This window comes from Mobula hypostoma, chromosome 5, assembly GCF_963921235.1.
Source record: "Mobula hypostoma chromosome 5, sMobHyp1.1, whole genome shotgun sequence".
In the NCBI taxonomy this organism is placed as follows: domain Eukaryota; kingdom Metazoa; phylum Chordata; class Chondrichthyes; order Myliobatiformes; family Myliobatidae; genus Mobula; species Mobula hypostoma.
Window position 1 is genome coordinate 194,602,572 of NC_086101.1, and position 21,607 is coordinate 194,624,178.

A 21,607-nucleotide genomic window follows, 5' to 3' on the forward strand; every position below is an offset into this window, starting at 1 on the left:
CAACATTGGACCTGGCGGACCGGGGACTACCTATTAAAGTTATCACCCAACCGGAGTCGCTACTGGAGAGGATTCGGCAGAAGTCGTGGCAGTTAGTGGGGCGAGGACGCTCCACTCGAACCAGAGTGTCAAACTACAAGGAAAAGCTGCAAATATTCAGACGCGAATGTACAGAGAATACAGATTAATTAAGAGAAATGACTGAAAAGAGTAAATCGGACTTAAAAGTAAAATTAAAACTGAAAATAAACTAGGCGGAATAACTTGAATGATAGCAATATGGTCCAGACATAAATAGGAGAAAATTCTCTATGATTATTCAAACTGCTGAGGGCCCTCTAACACAGGGTGAAGATAGAGGTTATCCCTCTGAACTGAGGCGGGTCGGTGCTCAGGCCTCACTGTGGGAAGTCGGGAAAAATTTTCAAATGTTATACGTTCAGAAATGTCTAGGGTGTGGTTATATGTCTTGGTTTACTGTTGAGAAGGGATTGCTTACTGTTTGGTTAGAAAAGGAGAGTGCTTTTTTTCTACTAGAGAAAAATACAAACTGAATTGGTAAAAATAATTTCCTATAATGTTAATGGGGTTTTGAATCCAATTAAAAGAAATAAGATTATGTCTAAATTGAAAAAAGAGAGGGCACAAATAGCTTTCCTCCAGGAAACACATATGAGCCAATCTGAACATGGAAAATTAAAAAGAATGGGCTTTAAGCATGTATTTTATTCATCATATAAAAAGAGTCACAAAAGAGGGGTAGCTACTTTAATATCAAGTACTCTTAATTATGAACATATTTCAGAGACTAGAGACAAAGAAGGACGGTTTGTAAAAATCACAGGAAGAATAGAAGGTACAGAAATAACATTGCTGAATGTTTATGCTCCTCCAGGTAGTGAATGGTCATTTTATAGACACGTTTTTGACCTAATGGTCAGTTCTCAAGGGGTAGTAATTTGTGGAGAGGATTTTAATATTAGATTAAATCCTATATTAGATTCTTCAAGAATAGTTACTCAGAATAAACCTCTGACTCGGAAAGTGAATTCATTGATGGAGGAGTTGGGAATTATAGATGTCTGGAGGGAATTACACCCTACTAGTAAAGATTATACATATTACTCTTTCCCTCATTCAGCCTATTCAAGGATAGACTATTTCTTTATCTTTAATACAGATAGACTCAGGATAAAAAACTGTAATATTGCAACAATTGATCTGTCAGATCATAGCCCAGTCTCTATGTCTCTAATCCTGGAAAGGAAAATGAGGAAAACACTATGGAGGCTAAACTCACATATACTCAATAACCCGAAAGTAATGGAGAGATTAAGGGGAGAAATCAAAGAATATCTAGACCTTAATGACACGGGAGAAACATCACCAGTGATTTTATGGGATACATTGAAAGCTGTACTGAGGGGGCATGTATTGTTCCTTGAACAGAAGGAAGATATAAAGTTGCTGCAGGCCCTCTTAGCGGCAAGTAAGAAATCAATCACTAGAAAATGGCTAAATCCAATACCACCTACATTAGAAGATTGGTACGAAATTATCTTGGAAATATTTAAAATGGAAAAGTTGACTTACTCCCTGAGAACTCAAAAAGAAATATTTTATCAAATCTGGAATAAATGGATTGAATATATAACCCCAATGCGAGCAGACTTTAGATGACTCTCCTAATGATTTATATTGCTCTTCTCATCAACACAGTAATATTGCTAACGTAAGCACCCCTAGTCTAAATGTTTGTTTTTTTTTTGGAAAATAGAGAATTAACACAAGTAAAGGGAAAGATTTGGGAAAGGGATAAAAAAAATGAAAAAATTAAGTAAATAAGTACATAGGGATTGGATAATTATGTCTGCGGGCAGGAACAAGCACGAACAAATTGGGATATAAACACCTACAATGGTTGGTATATATGCTTGTATGCAACATTTTGGACCAGTGGAAATGGTCCGGAAGGGTTGTATGGAAACTATTATTACCATTTTTCTTAACAACTAATTTCATTACTTAGCCTAAATAGGTTAGATTTACCACAGTACATAATTATCTATTTAAATGTTTATTTTCCTTTTATATCATCTCAATGTGTACTTAAGAATGTATAAATAATTGTAGTTTTATACATATAAAAAAATGGAAAAGGTTATATGTGTGAAAAAAGTACATGATAATTGTGAATTCCTTATCCAAATAAAAATAAAATTTAAAAAAAAAGAACCTATCAACTTCCACTTCAAATGTACTCAATGATTTGGCTTCCACAGCCGTCCGTAGCAATGAATTCCACAGGCCCACTATCCTCAGGATAAAGAAAGTTCTCCTCCACCCAAGACATGCCCTCTTCTCACCGCTACCATCAGGAAGGACGTACAGACTCACACTCAACGATTCAGGAACAGCTTCTTCCCCTCTGCCATCTGATTTCTAAATGGATATTGAACCCATAAACACTACCTCACTACTTTATTTAAAATTTCTATTTCTGCACTACTTTTCTTATCTGTTTAATATACACGTAGAGAGCCTATAAAAAGTATTCCCCCTCCCGCCCCGGGAAGTTTTGATGATTTATTGTTTTACAACATTGAATCAGAGAGAATTGAACACAAAATAATTAATTGCATAATTACTCACCCTCTTCAAGTCATTATTTAGTAGATGCATCTTTGGCAGCAATTACAGCCTTAAGTCTGTTTGGAGCAGTCTCTATGAGCTCTGCATATCTGGACACTTTCCCCATTCTTCTTTATAAAACTGCTCAAGCTCTGTCAGATTCCTCGGGGATCGTGAGTGAACAGCCCTTTTCAAGTCCAGCCACAAATTCTCAATTGGATTGAGGTCTGGACTCTGACTTGGCCACTCCAAGACATTAACTTTGTTCTATTCAAGCCTCCCTGCTTTATTGTCATTGTCTGACTGGAAAACAACTCTTCTGCCAAGTCACAGTTCTCTTTCAGACTGCATCAGCTTTTCCTCTAGGATTTCCCCTGTATTTTACTGCATTCATTTTACCCTCTACCTTCATAAGCCTTCCAGGGCTGCTGCAGTGAAGCATCCCCACAGCATGATGCAACCACCATCATGCTTCATGGAAGGGATGGTATGTTTTTGATGATGTACAGTATTTGGCTTATGTCAAACATAACGTTTAGTCTGATAGCCAAAAAGCTCAATTTTGGTTTCATCAGATTATAGAACCCTCTTCCAGCTGACTTCAGAGTCTCCCACATGCCTTCTGGCAACTCCAGCTGAGATTTCATGTGAGTTTTTTTTCAACAGTGGCTTTCTCTTTGCCACTCTCCCATAAAGCTGTGACTGGTGAAGCACGCGGTCAACATTTGTTGTCTGCACAGTCTCTCCCATCTCAGCCACTGAAGCCTGCAACACTTACAGAGTTGTCATAAGTCTCTTGGTGGCCTCCCTCACTAGTCACCTTCTTGCATCACTGTTTTTAAGGACCCCCAGGTTGAGTCGGTGATGCAGAAGGCTAATGCAACGTTGGTATTAATTTCTGGAGGTACAGAATATAAGAGCAGGGATGTGATGTTGAGGCTCCATAAGGCACTCGTGAGACCACATTTGGAGCGCTGTGTGCAGTTTTGGGCTCATTTTAGTAGAGATATAATGACATTGGAGAGGGTTCAGAGAAGATTCATGAGAATGATTCTAGGAATGAAAAGTTTACCGTATGAGGAACATCTGGCAGCTCTTGGGCTGTGTTCCCTGGAGTTCAGGAGAATGAGAGGGGATCTCATAGAAACAGTCCGAATGTTAAAAGGCCTGAACAGATTAGATATGGCAAAGTTATTTCCCATGATAGGGGAGTCTAGGACAAGAGGATACGACTTCAAGATTGAAGGACGTCCATTTAGAACAGAGATGCGGAGAAATTACTTTAGTCAGAGGATGGTAAATCTGTGGAATTTGTTGCCACGAGCGGCTGTGAAGGCCAAGTCATTGGGTGTATTTAAGGCAGATATAGATACGTTCTTGATTAGCCACGGCATCAAACGGTATGGGGAGAAGGCAGGGGAGTGGGGATGACTGGAAGAATTGGATCAGCCCGTGATTGAATGGAGGAGCAGACTCGATGGGTCAAATGGCCTACTTCTGCTCCTATATCTTATGGTCTTAGAACAGACTGCTCTAGGCAGATTTAGAGCTGTGCCATATTCTTTCCATTTCTTGATGATTGACTTAACTGTACTCCAAGGGAGATTTAGTGACGGTAATTTTCTTGTATCCATCTCCTGACTTGTGCTTTTGAACAAACTTTACACGGAGTAGCTTGGAGTGTTCTTTTGTCTTTGTGGTGTAGTTTTGGCCAAGATACTGACTTACCAGCAGTTGGACTTTCCAGATACAGGTGTGTTTTTACTACAATCAATTGAAACACCTTGACTGCACACGGGTGACCTCTCCATTTATGTGACTTTTAAAACCAATTGGTTGCATCAGCAATGATTTGGTGTGTCATATTAAAGGAGGTGAATACTTATGCAATTAATTATTTTGTGTTTTACATTTGTAATTAATTTAGATCACTTTGTAGAGATCTGTTTTCACTTTGATATGAAAGGGTCTTTTTCTGTTTATCCGTGTCAAAAATGCCAAATTGATTTGCCACTGCGATTCAATGTTGTAAAACAATAAAACATGAAAACTTCCAAGGGGAGTGAATACTTTTTCTCAGCACTGTATACTGACTGAAATTCAGCATCTTTTTCTATAATTATGTATTTCATTGTACTGCTGCCACAAAGTTAACAAATTTCACGGCATATGCCAGTGACATTAAACCTGATTCTGATTCTAAAGGGACGTCCTTCTGTTTTGGAGTTGCATCTTCTAGTCTAGACTCTCCAACTATTGGAAACATCCTCTGCATGTTCGGAAAACATTGTGGGCCGAAGGGCCTGTACTGTGCTGCACTATTCTATGTTCTATGAAACACCAAAACATAGTGAAACGTGACATTAGTGTCAAGAACCAACAGATGTGCTGATGCCATACTTCCAACGTTAACACAGCATGCCCACAACTTACTAACCCTAATCCATACTGTACATCTTTGGAATGTGGGAGGAAACCCACTCGGTAACGGGGAGAACGTATAGCTGGCATGGAAACACCTTACGCTACCATGACAGCTTTCAACGCAGCGTACCTTCCGGATATGACCTCGGGCGCAGCATAATTGGGTGAGCCACAGCTGGTTCTCAGGAATTCCCCATCAGACATCATGTTTGAGAGGCCTGGTAATGGAAGGGAACAGAGTTACATGCAGGAGATTACCACAGACAGAGGGAGAGGGCATATTCCCCACCCAGCACCATTCCTGCTCCCCGCTCCATTCCTATAGCACACTTAACAGTTCCCGTTCTGTTCCCACACCACATTCCTAGTTCCTGCACCATTCCACTTTCCTGACTTCCCTGTATCGTTCTGCACCACATTCCCATCCCCAGCACTGTTCCCACACAACACTCCCATCCCCAGCACCATAGTCCCACTCCATCACCATTCCCACACCATATTCCTAGCCCGTACACCTTTCCGACAGCACATTCCATCCCCGTATCATTCCCACATCACATTTATAACCCCAGCGCTATTCCTGCACCACATTCCCATCCCCAGCACACATTCCCAGACCCTGTACTGTTCCCACACAATATTCCTAGTCCCTGCAGCATTCTCACACACTCATCCCTATACCATTCCCACACCACAATCCCATCTCCAGCACTGTTCCCACACTATATTACTAGTCCCTGTACTGTTCCCACATCACATTCCCATCTCTGATACCGGTTCCACACATTTCCATCTCCGATACCGTTCTCACACTTCATTTCCAAACCGAAGGGTTTTGGCCCAAAACGTCGACTATACCTTTTTCCATAGATGCTGCCTGGCCTGCTGAGTTCTTCCAGCATTTTGTGTGTGCTTCTCACACCATGTTCCTGGTCCCTACACCATTCCCACACCATTCCACACCACATTCCCTGCCTCCTTGCTTCCTTCCATGTACTCTTCCTTTGCTGCGTTCCGTGTATCTCACTCAGAGTACTGACTTGGAAATACATTGTCACTCCTAAATCCTGGAATTGCCTTTGAACAGTAGCGCAAGGACTGTGATGGTACAAAGAAGGGCCCCTCTACTTTCTGATGGGAAATCAGGAATGGTCCATTAACACTGGGCATACCAATGATGCCAGATCCCAGTTGCAGGCTCTCTTTCCACTGGACCAGTCCCGGGACCTAGTTACCAACTCAGCCACACTGATAGTTGTGGCAAGGAAAATCACTGCACCCAAATGTGTGGAGGGTCCAAAGTGCAGGATTACAAGAAGTTGCAGAGGGTTATGAACTCAGCCAACACCATTATGGGCACTAGTCTCCCTGGCATCAAGGACACCTTCTAAAGGTGCGTCCATCACTAAAGAGTACCATCACCTGGGATATGCCTCTTCTCAATACTACAATCAGGGAGCAGATACAGGAGACTTGAAGTTTTAGGAATACTAGATTCCCCTCCACCATCAGTTTTCTGAGCGGTCCATGAAACCATGAACAGCACCAAGTTATTCCCTTTTGTACTATTTATGTATTTCTTGTAATTTATTGTAATTATGAGAAGAACCAGCTAAAGTCAGATGTATCAGTATTACAGTGGAGTAAAGGGAATTACAGAGGCATGAGAGAGGAGCTGGCCATAACTGATTGGAAAATAACACTGGCAGGGATAGACAATAGACAATTCTTCGAGCCAGCACCGCCATTCACTGTGATCATGGCTGATCATCCACAATCAGTATCCAGTTCCTGCCTTATCCCCATAACCTTTGATTCTGCTATCTTTAAGAGCTTTATCCATCTCTTTCTTGAAAGCATCCAGAGACTTGGCCTGCATTGCCGTCTGGGGCAGAGCATTCCACATATCCTCCACTATCTGGGTGAAAAAGTTTTTCCTTAACTCCGTTCTAAATGGCCTACCCCTTATTCTTAAATGGTGGCCTCTGGTTCTGGACTCACCCATCAGCGGGAACATGCTTCCTGCCTCTAGTGTGTCCAATCCCTTAATAATCTTATATGTTTCAATCAGATCCCCTCTCATCCTTCTAAGTTCCAGTGTATACAAGCCTAATCGCTCCGATCTTTCAACATATGACAGTCCCGCCATCCCGGGAATTAACCTTGTGAACCTACGCTGCACTCCCTCAATAGCAAGGATGTCCTTCCTCAAATTTGGAGACCAAAACTGCACACAATACTCCAGGTGTGGTCTCACCAGGGCACTGTACAGCTGCAGAAGGACCTCTTTGCTCCTATACTCAATTCCCCTTGTTATAAAGGCCAGCATGCCATTAGCTTTCTTCACTGCCTGCTGTACCTGCATGCTTGCTTTCAGTGACTAATGTACAAGAACACCTAGATCTCGTTGTACTTCCTCTTTTCCTAACTTGACTCCATTTAGATAATAATCTGCCTTCCTGTTCTTACCACCAAAGTGGATAACCTCACATTTATCCACATCAAACTGCATCTGCCATGCATCCACCCACTCACCCAGCCATAGAACCATAGAAACTACAGCACAGAAACAGGCCTTTTGGCCCTTCTTGGCTATGCCGAACCATTTTCTGCCTAGTCCCACTGACCTGCACACGGACCATATCCCTCCATACACCTCCCACCCATGTATCTGTCCAATTTATTCTTAAATGTTAAAAAAGAACCCGCATTTACCACCTCGCCTGGCAGCTCATTCCATACTCCCACCACTCTCTGTGTGAAGAAGCCCCCCCCTTTAAACTTTTCCCCCCTCACCCTTAACCCATGTCCTCTGGTTTTTTTCTCCCCTTGCCTCAGTGGAAAAAGCCTGCTTGCATTCACTCTATCTATACCCATCATAATTTTATATACCTCTATCAAATCTCCCCTCATTCTTCTACACTCCAAGGAATAGAGTCCTAACCTATTCAACCTTTCTCTGTAACTGAGTTTCTCAAGTCCCGGCAACATCCTTGTAAACCCTCTCTGCACTCTTTCAACCTTATTTATATCCTTCCTGTAATTTGGTGACCAAAACTGAACACAATACTCCAGATTTGGCCTCACCAATGCTTTATACAACCTCATCATAACATTCCAGCTCTTATACTCAATACTTTGATTAATAAAGGCCAATGTACCAAAAGCTCTCTTTACGACCCTATCTACCTGTGACGCCACTTTTAGGGAATTTTGTATCTGTATTCCCAGATCCTTCTGTTCCACTGCACTCTTCAGTGCCTTACCATTAACCCTGTATGTTCTACCTTGGTTTGTCCATCCAACGTGCAATACCTCACACTTGTCTGTATTAAACTCCATCTGCCATTTTTCAGCCCATTTTTCCAGCTGGTCCAAGTCCCTCTGCAGGCTCTGAAAACCTTCCTCACTGTCTACTACACCTCCAATCTTTGTATCATCAGCAAATTTGCTGATCCAATTTACTACATTATCATCCAGATCATTGATATAGATGACAAATAACAATGGACCCAGCACTAATCCCTGTGGCACACCATTAGTCACAGGCCTCCACTCGGAGAAGCAATTCTCTACTACCACTCTTTGGCTTCTTCCATTGAGCCAATGTCTAATCCAATTTACCACTTCTCCATGTGTACCTAGCGACTGAATTTTCCTAATTAACCTCCCATGTGGGACCTTGTCAAAGGCCTTACTGAAGTCCATGTAGACAATATCCACTGCCTTCCCTTCATCCACTTTCCTGGTAACCTCCTCGAAAAACTTCAATAGATTGGTCAAACATGACCTACCACGCACAAAGCCATGTTGATTCTCCCTAATAAGTCCCTGTCTATCCAAATGCTTGTAGATTCTGTCTCTTAGTACTCCCTCCAATAACTTACCTACTACCGATGTTAAATTTACCGGCCTATAATTTCCCGGATTACTTTTCGATCCTTTTTTAAACAACGGAACAACATGAGCCACTCTCCAATCCTCCGGCACCTCACCTGTAGACAGCGACATTTTAAATATTTCTGCCAGGGCCCTTGCAATTTCAACACTAGTCTCCTTCAAGGTCCGAGGGAACACCCTGTCAGGTCCCGGGGATTTATCCACTTTAATTTTCCTCAAGACAGCAAGGACCTCCTCCTTTTCAATCTGTACAGTTTCCATGATCTCACTACTTGTCTCCCTTAATTCCATAGACTTCATGCCAGTTTCCTTAGTAAATACAGATGCAAAAAACTATTTAAGATCTCCCCCATTTCCCTTGGTTCCACACATAGCCGACCACTCTGATCTTCAAGAGAACCAATTTTATCCCTTACAATCCTTTTGCTCTTAATACACCTGTAAAAGCTCTTTGGATTATCCTTCATTTTGACTGCCAAGGCAACCTCATGTCTACTTTGACTGCCTGTCCAAGTCACCTTGCATTCTCATAACATCCTCCTCACATTTCACACTGCCACCCAGCTTTGCGGCATCTGCAAATTTGCTAATGTTACTTTTAATCCCTTCATCTAAATCATTAATGTATATTGTAAACAGCTGCGGTCCCAGCACTGAACCCTGCGGTACCCCACTGGCCACCGCCTGCCATTCCAAAAGGGACCCGTTAATCGCTACTCTTTGTTTCCTGTCAGCCAGCCAATTTTCATTCCATGTCAGTACTCTGCCCCCAATACCATGTGCCCTAATTTTGCCCACTAATCTCCTATGTGCGACTTTATCAAAGGCTTTCTGAAAGTCCAGGTACACTACATCCACTGGCTCTCCCTTGTCCATTTTCATAGTTTCATCCTCAAAAAATTCCAGAAGATTAGTCAAGCACGATTTCCCCTTCGTAAATCCATGCTGACTCGGACCAATCCTGTTACTGCTATCCAGATGTGTCATAATTTCATCTTTTATAATTGACTCCAGCATCTTTCCCACCACTGACGTCAGGCTAACCGGTCTATAATTCCCTGTTTTCTTTCTCCCTCCTTTCTTGAAAACTGGGACAACATTAGCTACCCTCCAATCCACAGGAACAGATCCTGAATCTGTAGAACAGTGGAAAATGATTACCAATGTGTCCACGATTTCTAAAGCCACCTCCTTAAGTACCCCGGGATGCAGACCATCAGGTCCCGGGGACAATGGCTGGAATTTCTGGGAGCAATTTGGAAGGCATAGGATATATTCAACCCAAAGACAAAGCAAGTATTCTAAAGGCAAGATGACACAACTGTGGCTAACAAGAGAAGTCAAAGCCAACATAAAAGCCAAAGAGAGGGCATATAATAGATCAAAAATTAGTGGGAAGTTAGAGGATTGGAAAGCTTTTAAAAACCAAAAGAAGGCAACTAAAGAAGTTATTAAGGTGAAGATGGAATACAAAAGTAAGCTAGTCAATAATATTAAAGAGGACACCAAAAATTTCTTCAGATAGGCAAAGTGTACAAGAGAGGCAAGAGTGGATATTGGACCGCTGGAAAGTGATGCTGGAGAGGTAGTAGGGACAAGGAAATGGCGGATGAACTGAATAAGTATTTTGCATCAGTCTTCAAGACAGTAGTATTATGCCAGAAGTTTCAGTGTGTTAGGGGGCAGAAGTGTGTAAAGTTGACATTACTAGGGAGAAGGCTGAAGGTAGATAAGACATCTGGACCAGATGGTCTACACCCCAGGGTTCTAAAAGAGGTAGCTGAAGAGATTGTGGAGGCATTACTAATGATCTTTTAAGAATCAATTGATTCTGACATGGTTCCGAAGAAATGGATCATTGCAAATGTCATTCATCTCTTCAAGATGGGAAAGAAGCAAAAGAAAGAAAATTATAGGGCAGTTAGTGTGACCTCAGAGGTTGGGAAGATGATGGAGCCGATTGTTAAGGATGTGACTTTGGGGATGAAATAGGCCGTAGTCAGCATGGTTTCCTCAAGGTAAAGTCTTACCTGACAAATCTGTTGGAATTCTTTGAAGAAATAACAAGCAGGATAGACAAAGGAGAATCAGTGGATGTTGTGTACTTGGATTTTCAGCAGCAACACAAGGCTCCTTAACAAGTTAAGAGCCACAGTATTACGAGAAATTGGTTGGCAGGAAGCAAGGAGTAGCCCTTTCTGGTTGGCTGCCAGTGATTAGTGGTGTTCCACAGGTGTCTGTGTTGGGTCAGAATCTTTTTACGAGGGGTGATTGATAAGCTCGTGGCCTAAGGTAGAAGGAGTCAATTTTAGAAAACCTAGCACATTTATTTTTCAACATAGTCCTCTCCTACATTTATACACTTAGTCCAGCGGTCGTGGAGCATACAGATCTTGGACCTCCAGAAAGTGTCCACCTTAGTTTGTGGCCTAAGGTAGAAGGAGATGAGTTAGACAGCTCTCGTTACATGCACATGCAGTTTAACTCTTTGAGTGAATATGCAGAAAGTTTGAAGTTAATAACTCATCAGGGGTGATTGATAAGTTCGTGGCCTAAGGTAGAAAGAGATGAGTTATTAACTTCAAACTTTCTGCTCTACGACTGCTGGACTAAGTGTATAAATGTAGGAGGGGGCTATGTTGAAAAATAAATGTGCAAGGTTTTCTAAAATTGACTCTTTCTACCTTCGGCCACGAACATATCAATCACCCCTCGTACATTGTACGCCAGTGACTTGGATTACAGAATTGATGGTTTTGTGAAAAGGTTTGCAGACGATACAAAGATAGGTGGAGGGGCAGGTAGTCTTGAGGAAGTAGAGAGGCTACAGAAGGTCTTTGGACAGATTAGGATAATGGGCAAAGCACTTTGATAGAAAAAAAGGGCAGTCTAATTTCTAAGTGGAGAGAAAATTCAAAACTCTGAGGTGCAAAGGGACTTCGTAGTCCTTGTGCAGGATTCCCTAAAGGTTAGTTTGCAGGTTGAGTTGGTGGCAAGGACAACAAATGCAATGTTAGCATTCATTTCAAGAGGTCTAGAATATAAAAGCAAGGGTATAATGTTGAGGATTTATAAAGCACGGGTGATGCCTCACTTGCAGTATTGTGAGCAGTTTTGGGCCCCTTATCTTGGAAAGGATATGTTGACATTGGAGGGTTCACAAAAATGATTCTGGGATTGAATGGCTTGAAAGATGAAGGGCATTTGATGGCTCTGGGTCTGTACTCACTGGTATTCAGAAGAATAAAGGGTGACCTCATTGAAGATCCTATGTCTACCGGTCTTACGGTATGTTGAAAGGACTTAGCAGAGTGGATGTGGTGAGGAAGGTTCCTACAATGGGGAGCCCAAGACCAGAGGACACAGCCTCAGAATAGAGGGGCATCCTTTTAAAACAGAGATGAGGAGGAATTTTTTTAACCAGAGAGTGGTGAATCTGTGGAACTCATTGCCACAGGTGGCTGTGGAAGCCAAGTCATTGGGTATATTTAAGGCAGAGGTTGATAGATTCTTGATTGGTCAGGGCATGAAGGGATACAGGGAAAAAGCGGGAGATTGGGGCTGAGAGGAAAAATAGATCAGCCATGATGAAATGGTGGAGCAGACTCGATGGACCAAATGGCCTAACTCTGCTCCTATATTTTATGGTCTTATGGTCTAATTTAATGTCTTTGCACTGTATTGCAGCAATATTTCATATTGCACAGATCAATAAAATGAGCCCTGATTTTGATTAAAAATTAACAAGAGATTCTGGAAATCCAGAGCAACAAAAAGCTGGAGGATCTCAGCAGGTCAGACAGCATCTATGGAAATGAACCAAATGTCGACTTTTTGGGCCTATACTCTTCTTCAGGACTGGAAAGGAAGGGGGGAAAACACCAGAATAAAAAGACTTCTTCCCAGAGCGGAAATGGAGGAGGCATAATTTAAAAATGATTGGAGGAAAGGATAGGGGGGACGTTAGGGGTAGTTTTTCTTTTATCACTGAGAGTAGTGGGAGGAGGGAAGGAGGATAGCTAGAAGGTGATAGGTTAAGACAGGTAAAGGGCTGGAGAGAAAGGAATCTGATCGGAGAGCAGAGTGGACAACTGAAGAAAGGAAAGGGGGGAGGATACAGGGAAGGTGATAAGCAGGTGAAAAGAGGTAAGAGACCAAAGAATGGAATAGAATTAGAATTACTACCACTGATGTCAAGAAATTTATTGATCTTAGATGAAGATCACACATTTTATGAGTAATTAACATAGACAATCAGGTAATTGCAAAGGGTTCACAAACTTTTTCTTGCGACTGTAGATATCTGATGGTGGATGGTAAGAAGCTATTCCTGAGTCATTTACAGTCATACGGTACAGGCCCGCGATGTTGTTCCTACCTTTTAACTTACTCCCTGAGATCAATCTAACCCAGGGTTCCCCACGGCCCCCTCTGTTAATGGTAGGAGTCCATGGCATAAAAAAGGTTGGGAACCCCTGATCTAACCCTTCCCTCCTACATATCCCTCCATTTTTCTCTCATGCATCTAAAAGTTTCTTAAGTGTCTCTAACCTATATCTTTACCACCACAGTATGTGGGAGATGGCAGAGCAGCCCCGTGGGTGTGTGGGCGAGGGGGGAGATAGACCATAACACAGGAGCCCTGTGGGTGAGGGAGGGAGAGATAGATAGACCATAACGCAGGAGCCCTGTGGGTGTGTGGGTGAGGAGGGAGAGAGACCATAACACAGGAGCCCTGTGGGTGGGGGGGGGGTGAGACAGACCATAACACAGGAGCTCTGTGGGTGAGGGGGGGTGAGGGGGGAGACAGACCATAACACAGAAGCCCTGTGGGTGGGGGGGGGTGAGGGGGGGGAGACAGACCATAACACAGGAGCCCTGTGGGTGGGGGGGGGGTGGGGGGGGGAGACAGACCATAACACAGGAGCCCTGTGGGTGGGGGGGGGTGAGGGGGGAGACAAACCATAACACAGGAGCCCTGTGGGTGGGGGTTGAGGGGAGAGACAGACCATAACACAGGAGCCCTGTGGGTGTGTGGGTGAGGGGGGAGACAGACCATAACACAAGAGCCCTGTGGGTGGGGGTTGAGGGGGGAGACAGACCATAACACAGGAGCCCTGTGGGTGGGGGGTGAGGGGAGAGACAGACCATAACACAGGAGCCCTGTGGGTGGGTGAGGGAGGGAGAGACAGACCATAACACAGGAGCCCTGTGGGTGGGGGTTGAGGGGAGAGACAGACCATAACACAGGAGCCCTGTGGGTGTGTGGGTGAGGGGGGAGACAGACCATAACACAAGAGTCCTGTGGGTGGGGGTTGAGGGGGGAGACAGACCATAACACAGGAGCCCTGTGGGTGGGGGGTGAGGGGAGAGACAGACCATAACACAGGAGCCCTGTGGGTGGGGGGTGAGGGGAGAGACAGACCATAACACAGGAGCCCTGTGGGTGGGTGAGGGAGGGAGAGACAGACCATAACACAAGAGCCCTGTGGGTGGGGGTTGAGGGGGGAGACAGACCATAACACAGGAGCCCTGTGGGTGTGTGGGTGAGGGGGGAGACAGACCATAACACAGGAGCCCTGTGGGTGGGTGAGGGAGGGAGAGACAGACCATAACACAAGAGCCCTGTGGGTGGGGGTTGAGGGGGGAGACAGACCATAACACAGGAGCCCTGTGGGTGTGTGAGTGAGGAGGAGAGAGACCATCTCAACCCCATTCTCCTGCCTTCTCACTGTAACATCTGACACCCTAACCAAGAACCTCTGCTTTAAATATACTCAATGACTTGGCTTTAAAAGGCATCTGTGGCGATGTATTCCACAGATTTACCACCCTCAGTCCAAAGAAATTGCTGCTCATCTCTGTTCTAAAGGGATGTCATTGTATTCAGAGGCTGTGCCCTCTGGTCCTAGACTCTCCCAGCATTAGCAAAGATCAAAGATGATCTTTATTTGTCATTAGTACATCAAACATAGTGAAATACGCTGTTTGCGTTAACAATCAACACAGTCCAAGGACGTCCTGGGTGCAGCCTGCAGGTGCCCATACATAGCATAACTACAATTTACTAACCCTAACCCGCACATGTTGGGAATGTGGCAGGAAACCCACACATTACAGGAGAACACACAGAGTCCTTACAGACAGCAGTGGGAATTGAACCCTGATCACAAATGCTAACCATTACGCCACCATACTGTAAAGCATTCTGCTAAACGCTATGTCCACTCTATCTAGGTTTTAATGATCAACATTCTTCTAAATTCCAGTGAGTAAACACCCAAAGTGCAGAGGGCGCACGAGCACAGGTCACTGAGGGGCCCTTACCGAAGTCTGCGATTTTGGCATTCATCTGTGCATCCAGCAGTACGTTCTCGGGCTTCAGATCCCGGTGAACCACCATGTGCCGGTGGCAGTAGTCCACTGCTGAAATGATCTGCTGGAAGAGGCGCCGGCTCTCCTTTTCGTCCAGCTGTGGGTGGGACAACACCGGCAGTGTCAGCAAGCAGCCCCACCCTCAGCCCCCGTTTCATGCTAATCCCACCACCCTACCCCCCAACACCCAGAGCCAGCAACTCAGCTCAGTCACACAGATGCCCAGTCAGAGGACATGGCTATAAGAGAGGAGAGATCTGAAAGAGACCTGAGCAGTTGCTTCATTATACAGAGGGTAGTGAGTTCCATAGGATGTGGACAAGGTGGCTACAATTACAAAAAGAGGCATGATTAAATTAACCATGAAATTTGAGAAGCAGAAGTCAGATGCATCAGTATTACAGTGGAGTAAAGGGAATTACAGAGGCATGAGAGAGGAGCTGGCCAAAGCTGACTAGCACGGATGATGGCACAACAACAATGGCTGCAATTTCTGGCAGCAATTCGGAAGGCACAGGATATATACAACCCAAAGAGGACTTCATATTCTAAAAGCAAGATGACACAACTGTGGCTAACAAGAGAAGTCAAAGCCAACATAAAAGCCAAAGAGAGGGCATATAATAGAGCAAAAAATAGTGGGAAGTTAGAATATTGGGAAGCTTTTAAAGACCAACAGAAGGTATCAAAAAAAGTCATTGAGAAGGAAAAGACGGAATTTGAAAGTGTGCTAGCCAATAATATTAAAGAGGATACCCAAAGTTTCTTCAGGTAGAAAACAAGAGGCCAGAGTGGGTATTGGACCACTGAAAAACTATGCTGGAAGAGGTAATATTGGGGGACAAGGAAAAGGCAGATGAACTGAATAAGTATTTTGCATCAGTCTTCACTGTGAAAGACACTAGTAGTGTAGTGGAAGTTCCAAGTGTCAGGGGTCATGATGTCTCTTAAGTTACCATTAATTACTAGGGACAAGGTTCTTGGGAAACTGAAACGTCTGAAGGTAGATAAGTCACCTGGACCAGATGGTGTACACCCCAGGGTTCTGAAAGAGGTGACTGAAGATTGTGGAGGTATTATTAATGTTCTTTCAAGAATCACTAGATTCTGGAATGGTTCTGGAAGACTGGAAAGTTGTAAATGTTCCCCCCCCCCACCCCCGAGCAGAGACCCCTCGGCCACATCCGCGCCCCCCCCAGCGGAAATCGCTCGGCCACATCTGCCCCCCACCCCCCCAAGAGCGGAGACCCCTCGGCCGCATCCGCGCTCCCCCCCGAGTGGAGATCGCTCGGCCGCGTCTGCCCCTCAAACCCAGCTCCCCTTCTCCCCTTCCACTCACAGGCTAACCTCACCTTGCCGTTCTTACAGATATAATCGAAGAGCTCTCCACCTGACACATATTCCATCACCATGAATATGTCCGTTGGAGTACTGATCACTTGATACCTGGAACGTGAATGGTGAACAGGTGAGTGAACATGTCTCACCCCCAAAGAATGACAGAGATCACACTGTGGGCTGGTAGGAGGAGACAGCTGACAACCTCCTCACATACCAAGTGCTAGCAAGCTCCTTGTCACACATACAAGCTGTCCCAGGGAGCGAGGGAACAATTCTCCCAAAACCTTCAGTCATATTGCCAGCAGCATCTCACACCCGAACCACCCACTTCACTAGCTACGGAGGCTCGACACACACAGAGCTCCCAGACACCTGAATCAGCAGAGCTTGTAATCGCCAGCTATGTCCAACTCACCCAAACCACTTACCACCGAGCACTGTTGCCAACCACAGTCACACAAATGACCTAAGGGCTCAGAGACACCCATGGCCCGCAGGCCCGGGGACACCCACAGCCCACAGGCTCAACAAGTCAGCTTGAATTAGCAACAATATCTCCTGCACAATCTCTATCAGTACAGGTACACCACAAAGCTGTGTACTGAGCCTTCTGTGTGACTCACTTTACACTTTTGACTGTGTGTCTAAGCATAGCAGCAATGCCATAGACAGTATTGTTACTGGCAGTCAATGGTGGTGATGACTCAGCCTACAGGAGGGAGACTGAAAATCTGGCTGAGTGGTGCCATAACAACCAGCTCTTACTCACTGTCAGCAAGTCCAAGGATCTGATTACAGACTTCAGTGGCAGGAGACCAGAGGAGCCAATCCTCATCACAGGATTAGAGGTGGAGAGGGCTTAAGTTCCGAGGTGTTATTATTTTGGAGGACCTGTCCCGAGCCCAGCAAGTGCAACTATGAAGAAAGCACAGCAGCGCCCCTACCTCCTTAGGAGTTTGCGAAGATTCAGCGTGACACCTAAAACTTTGACAAGCTTCTATACATGCACAACAGAGAGTGTCCTGACTGGTTGCTTCACAGCCTGGTATGGAAACACCAATGTCCTTGAAAGGAAAATCCTACAAATCCATCACGAGAATGCTCTCCCAGCCACTGATCACATCTACATGTAAGTTGTCACAGGAAAGCAGTATCCTTCATCAGAGACCCTCACCATCCAGATCTTTCTCTGCTGCCGTCGGGAAGGAGGTACAGATTTTTAGATTATGAAGACACGCAGTCCTCTTTTATTGTCATTTAGTAATGCATGCATTAAGAAATGATACAATATTTCCTCCGGTGTGATATCACAAAAACACAGGGCAGACCAAGACTGAAAAAACTGACAAAACCACATAATTACGCATATAGTTACAACAGTGCACAATACCATAACCTGATGAAGAAGTCCGTGAGCACAGGAGCCTCAGTAGTCACACCACCAGGTTCAGGAATAGTTATTAACCCTCAACCATTAGTCTCCTAAACCGAAGGGGATAACTTTACTCAACTTCACTTGCCTCATCACCAAACTGTTCCCACAACCTATGGATTCACTTTCAAGGACTCGTCATCTCATGATCTCATCATTTATTGCTTAATTATTCTTTTGCTTTTTTGTAGTTGCACAGTTTGTTGTCTTTGGCACACTGGTTAAATGGTCAAGTTAATGTGGTCTTATATTGACTCTGTTATAATTGTTATCTTATAGGTTTATTGAGTATGCCCACAAGAAAATAAATCTCAGGGTTGTATAGAGTGACATATATGTACTTTGATAACAAATTTACTTTGAACACCAACATCCTAAGGGCTGAAACAAAAACAACAAAAAACATCAAAAAAAAAGGCTTAAAAATAAACCTTAAACAGCTCAAAATAAAACTATAGGTCCACATGTGCCCTCTCCTGGACCGTGCAGAACCCCAGCCTCTCAATAGCCACTCACATCTCCTACCACTGCAAATAACCACCCATCCATCCATCATCCTCTTTGATTATCTACCTTTGCGCAGCAGACTCCCATGCATAAAAACAAGAACGGCCAAGATAGGAAACACTTTCTTCCCTCAGGCCATTAGGACTCTGAACTCCCTGTCACATCATATTTGAAGTGTCACTGGTTAATCTGTTCCGTACCTGACAATATTTAATTGATGTACTTTACTTTCTTTACTTATGCGTAATTCATTTGTAGACTTTATCCTTACTTTCCTGCTATTTTGTGTTATGTGAGTTATGTGTACTATAGGTCGCAGAAACATTGTCTCATTTGATGGTATACATGTATGTAGTTAAATGTAGTTACACTTCACTTGATCTTCCCCTCTCCACAGCTGTACTCCCCTCCCAGACAGTCAGACTCCCCAGATACACCCCCAAGACTTACAGTTTGATGATGTGCGGGTGTCTGAAGAGTTTGAGGTTCTGGATCTCCCGTCGGATTTTGCCAACGACATCCAGGCTGCGAATCTTCTGGCGGTTTAGGATCTTCACCGCCACCTTGTGCTGTGTTAGCTCGTGCATCCCCACTGCAAGGGAGTGAGGCACACTCAGAGACCGGGTGGAGGGTGGGTGCAACAGGGAGAGGATGCGTGAGGAGGCAGGCTCTTGAAGAAGGAAGAGGTGCGATTCTGTGAGAGCATGGATGCATGTGTAAGATTGTCTCTGAGGTCAGGAGTGAGAGATGGGGTGTAGTGAGGGTACAATCAGGTGAGGTGTGGGTTGTGGGTAACAGGACATGGGAAGGGTATAGGGGAAGATGGTGTCGATGGGGATGGAACTGGACTCTCTCACGGTGGTGTCTGAAAAGAGGATGCTGTCCAAGTTGCATGCCATCTTGGACAATGTCTCCCATCCACTACATAATGTACTGGTTGGGCACAGGAGTACATTCAGCCAGAGACTCATTCCACCGAGATGCAGCACAGAGCGTCATAGGAAGTCATTCCTGCCTGTGGCCATCAAACTTTACAACTCCTCCCTTGGAGGGTCAGACACCCTGAGCCAATAGGCTGGTCCTGGACTTATTTCATAATTTACTGGCATAATTTACATATTACTATTTAACTATTTCTGGTTCTATTACTATTTATTATTTATGGTGCAACTATAACGAAAACCAATTTCCCCCGGGATCAATAAAGTATGACTATGACTATGATCTAGTGTGACAGGAGAGTTGTGGGGATGATGGTGGTTTGAGGTAAGAGAGTGAAGTTTTGGCTCTGAGGACGGAGGGTATGAGCCCAGATATGGTGTTGGGAGTAGGTAGGGCTGAAGGGGAAGAATATACAGGGGGCTCAGCTTCTGAGGTGAATGCGCAGGGAGATCTAGTTTGCGGGGGTGGTGGTTGACTAGGGGGGTGGAATCTGGTCTGGCGGGGCGGGGCCTGGTCTGAGGCGGTGGGATCTGGACTGAGGGAGAGGGATCGGGTATGAGAGGACGGAGCTCGACCTACTGGGGCAGGAGGGGCACAGTCTGAGGGGGCGGGGCAGTGTCTGAGGGAAAGGGCTGTGATGTTGAGGCGCAGCGGGTTCCGAAACGCGCGAAGGGCTCTGACGCCGCACTCACCCTTCACCTTGCCGAAGGTGCCGACACCAAGTGTGTCGCCAAGCCGGTAATGCCCGATCTTCACCCGCCCGCCCTCCGACTTCTGCTTCTCCGTCGCCATCTTCCGCAGGTCCGTCGCCCGCGCCGGAAGTGACGCTTCCATCGCTCGGGGGCCGGGCGGCAACCAATCGGAGTGACGTACGCGCGGGGGGCGGGGCGACGATGTGTCAGTCAGCGGGGTTCACTCGGGAGCTCCGCCCCTCTCGCCAGCACAACTGGTTCGCAGTTGGACGTAAATTTATTATCAAAGTGCACCTGAGATCCGTTTTCTTGCGGGCATACTCAATAAATACATATTAGAGTAATAAGTTCAAAGTATTATCAGAGTGCACACGACCCTGACATTCTTCTTCTGCGGGCATACTCAGCAAATCTCCAGAATAGTCACTGTGAACAGCATCAATGAAAGCAGAAACATACAACAAACTGTGTAAATGCAAATATAAACAAACCAGCAATAAATAACGAGAGTCCTGAAGGTGAGACCGTCGGTTGCGGGAACACCAGACATAGAATGAGTTCAAGACCTGACAAAATCTGTAAAAGACCGCTCCAACTCGGGCATTTAATCAGAGTGCAAAATACGACAAACTGTGCAAATACAACATTTAAGAAATAATTTTAAGAAATAAGCACTACATATCGAGAACATGAGATGGAGAGTCCTTGAAAGGGAACCCTTAGGTTGTGGGAACAGATCAGTGATGGTGATGACGTTGGTGAAGTTATCCACACTGGTTCAGGACCCTGATGGTTGAGGGGTAATAACTGTTCCTGACCCTGGTGGTGTGGGTTCTGAGGCTCCTGTACCTCCTGCCTGATGGTTGAGGGGTAATAACTGTTCCTGACCCTGGTGGTGTGGGTTCTGAGGCTCCTGTACCTCCTGCCTGATGGTTGAGGGGTAATAACAGTTCCTGAAACTGGTGGTGTGGGTCCTGAGGCTCCTGTACCTCCTGCCTGATGGTTGAGGGGTAATAACTGTTCCTGAACCTGGTGCTGTGGGTCCTGAGACTCCTGTACCTCCTGAGAGATGGTTATGGGGTAATTACTGTTCCTGTACCTGGCGATGTGGGTCCTGAGGCTCCTGTCCCTCCTGCCTGATGGTTGAGGGTAATAACTGTTCCTGAACCTGGTGGAGTGGGTCCTGAGGCTCCTGTACATCCTGCCTGATGGTTGAGGGGTAATAACAGTTCCTGAACCTGGTGGTCTGGGTCCTGAGGCTCCTGTACCTCTTGCCTGATGGTTGAGGGTAATAACTGTTCCTGAACCTGGTGGTGTGGGTCCTGAGGCTCCTGTACCGCCTGCCAGATGGTTGAGGGGTAAT

At 45.0% G+C, this 21,607-nt stretch overlaps 1 protein-coding gene across 1 annotated transcript in view; it reads right to left on the reverse strand.

The window, feature by feature from the left end:
- prkaa1 (protein kinase, AMP-activated, alpha 1 catalytic subunit) overlaps positions 1–20,386 on the reverse strand; it is a 38,498-nt gene extending 18,112 nt beyond the window's left edge. The window contains exons 1-5 of the mRNA XM_063049635.1: positions 20,245–20,386; positions 19,061–19,202; positions 16,683–16,776; positions 15,283–15,427; positions 5,186–5,273 (exon numbers count right to left, since the gene is read on the reverse strand). Of these exons, the coding sequence (XP_062905705.1) occupies positions 5,186–5,273; positions 15,283–15,427; positions 16,683–16,776; positions 19,061–19,202; positions 20,245–20,386 (611 nt within the window). The remainder of the gene's footprint in view (positions 1–5,185; positions 5,274–15,282; positions 15,428–16,682; positions 16,777–19,060; positions 19,203–20,244) is intronic.
- Between the last annotated feature and the right edge of the window lie 1,221 nt (positions 20,387–21,607).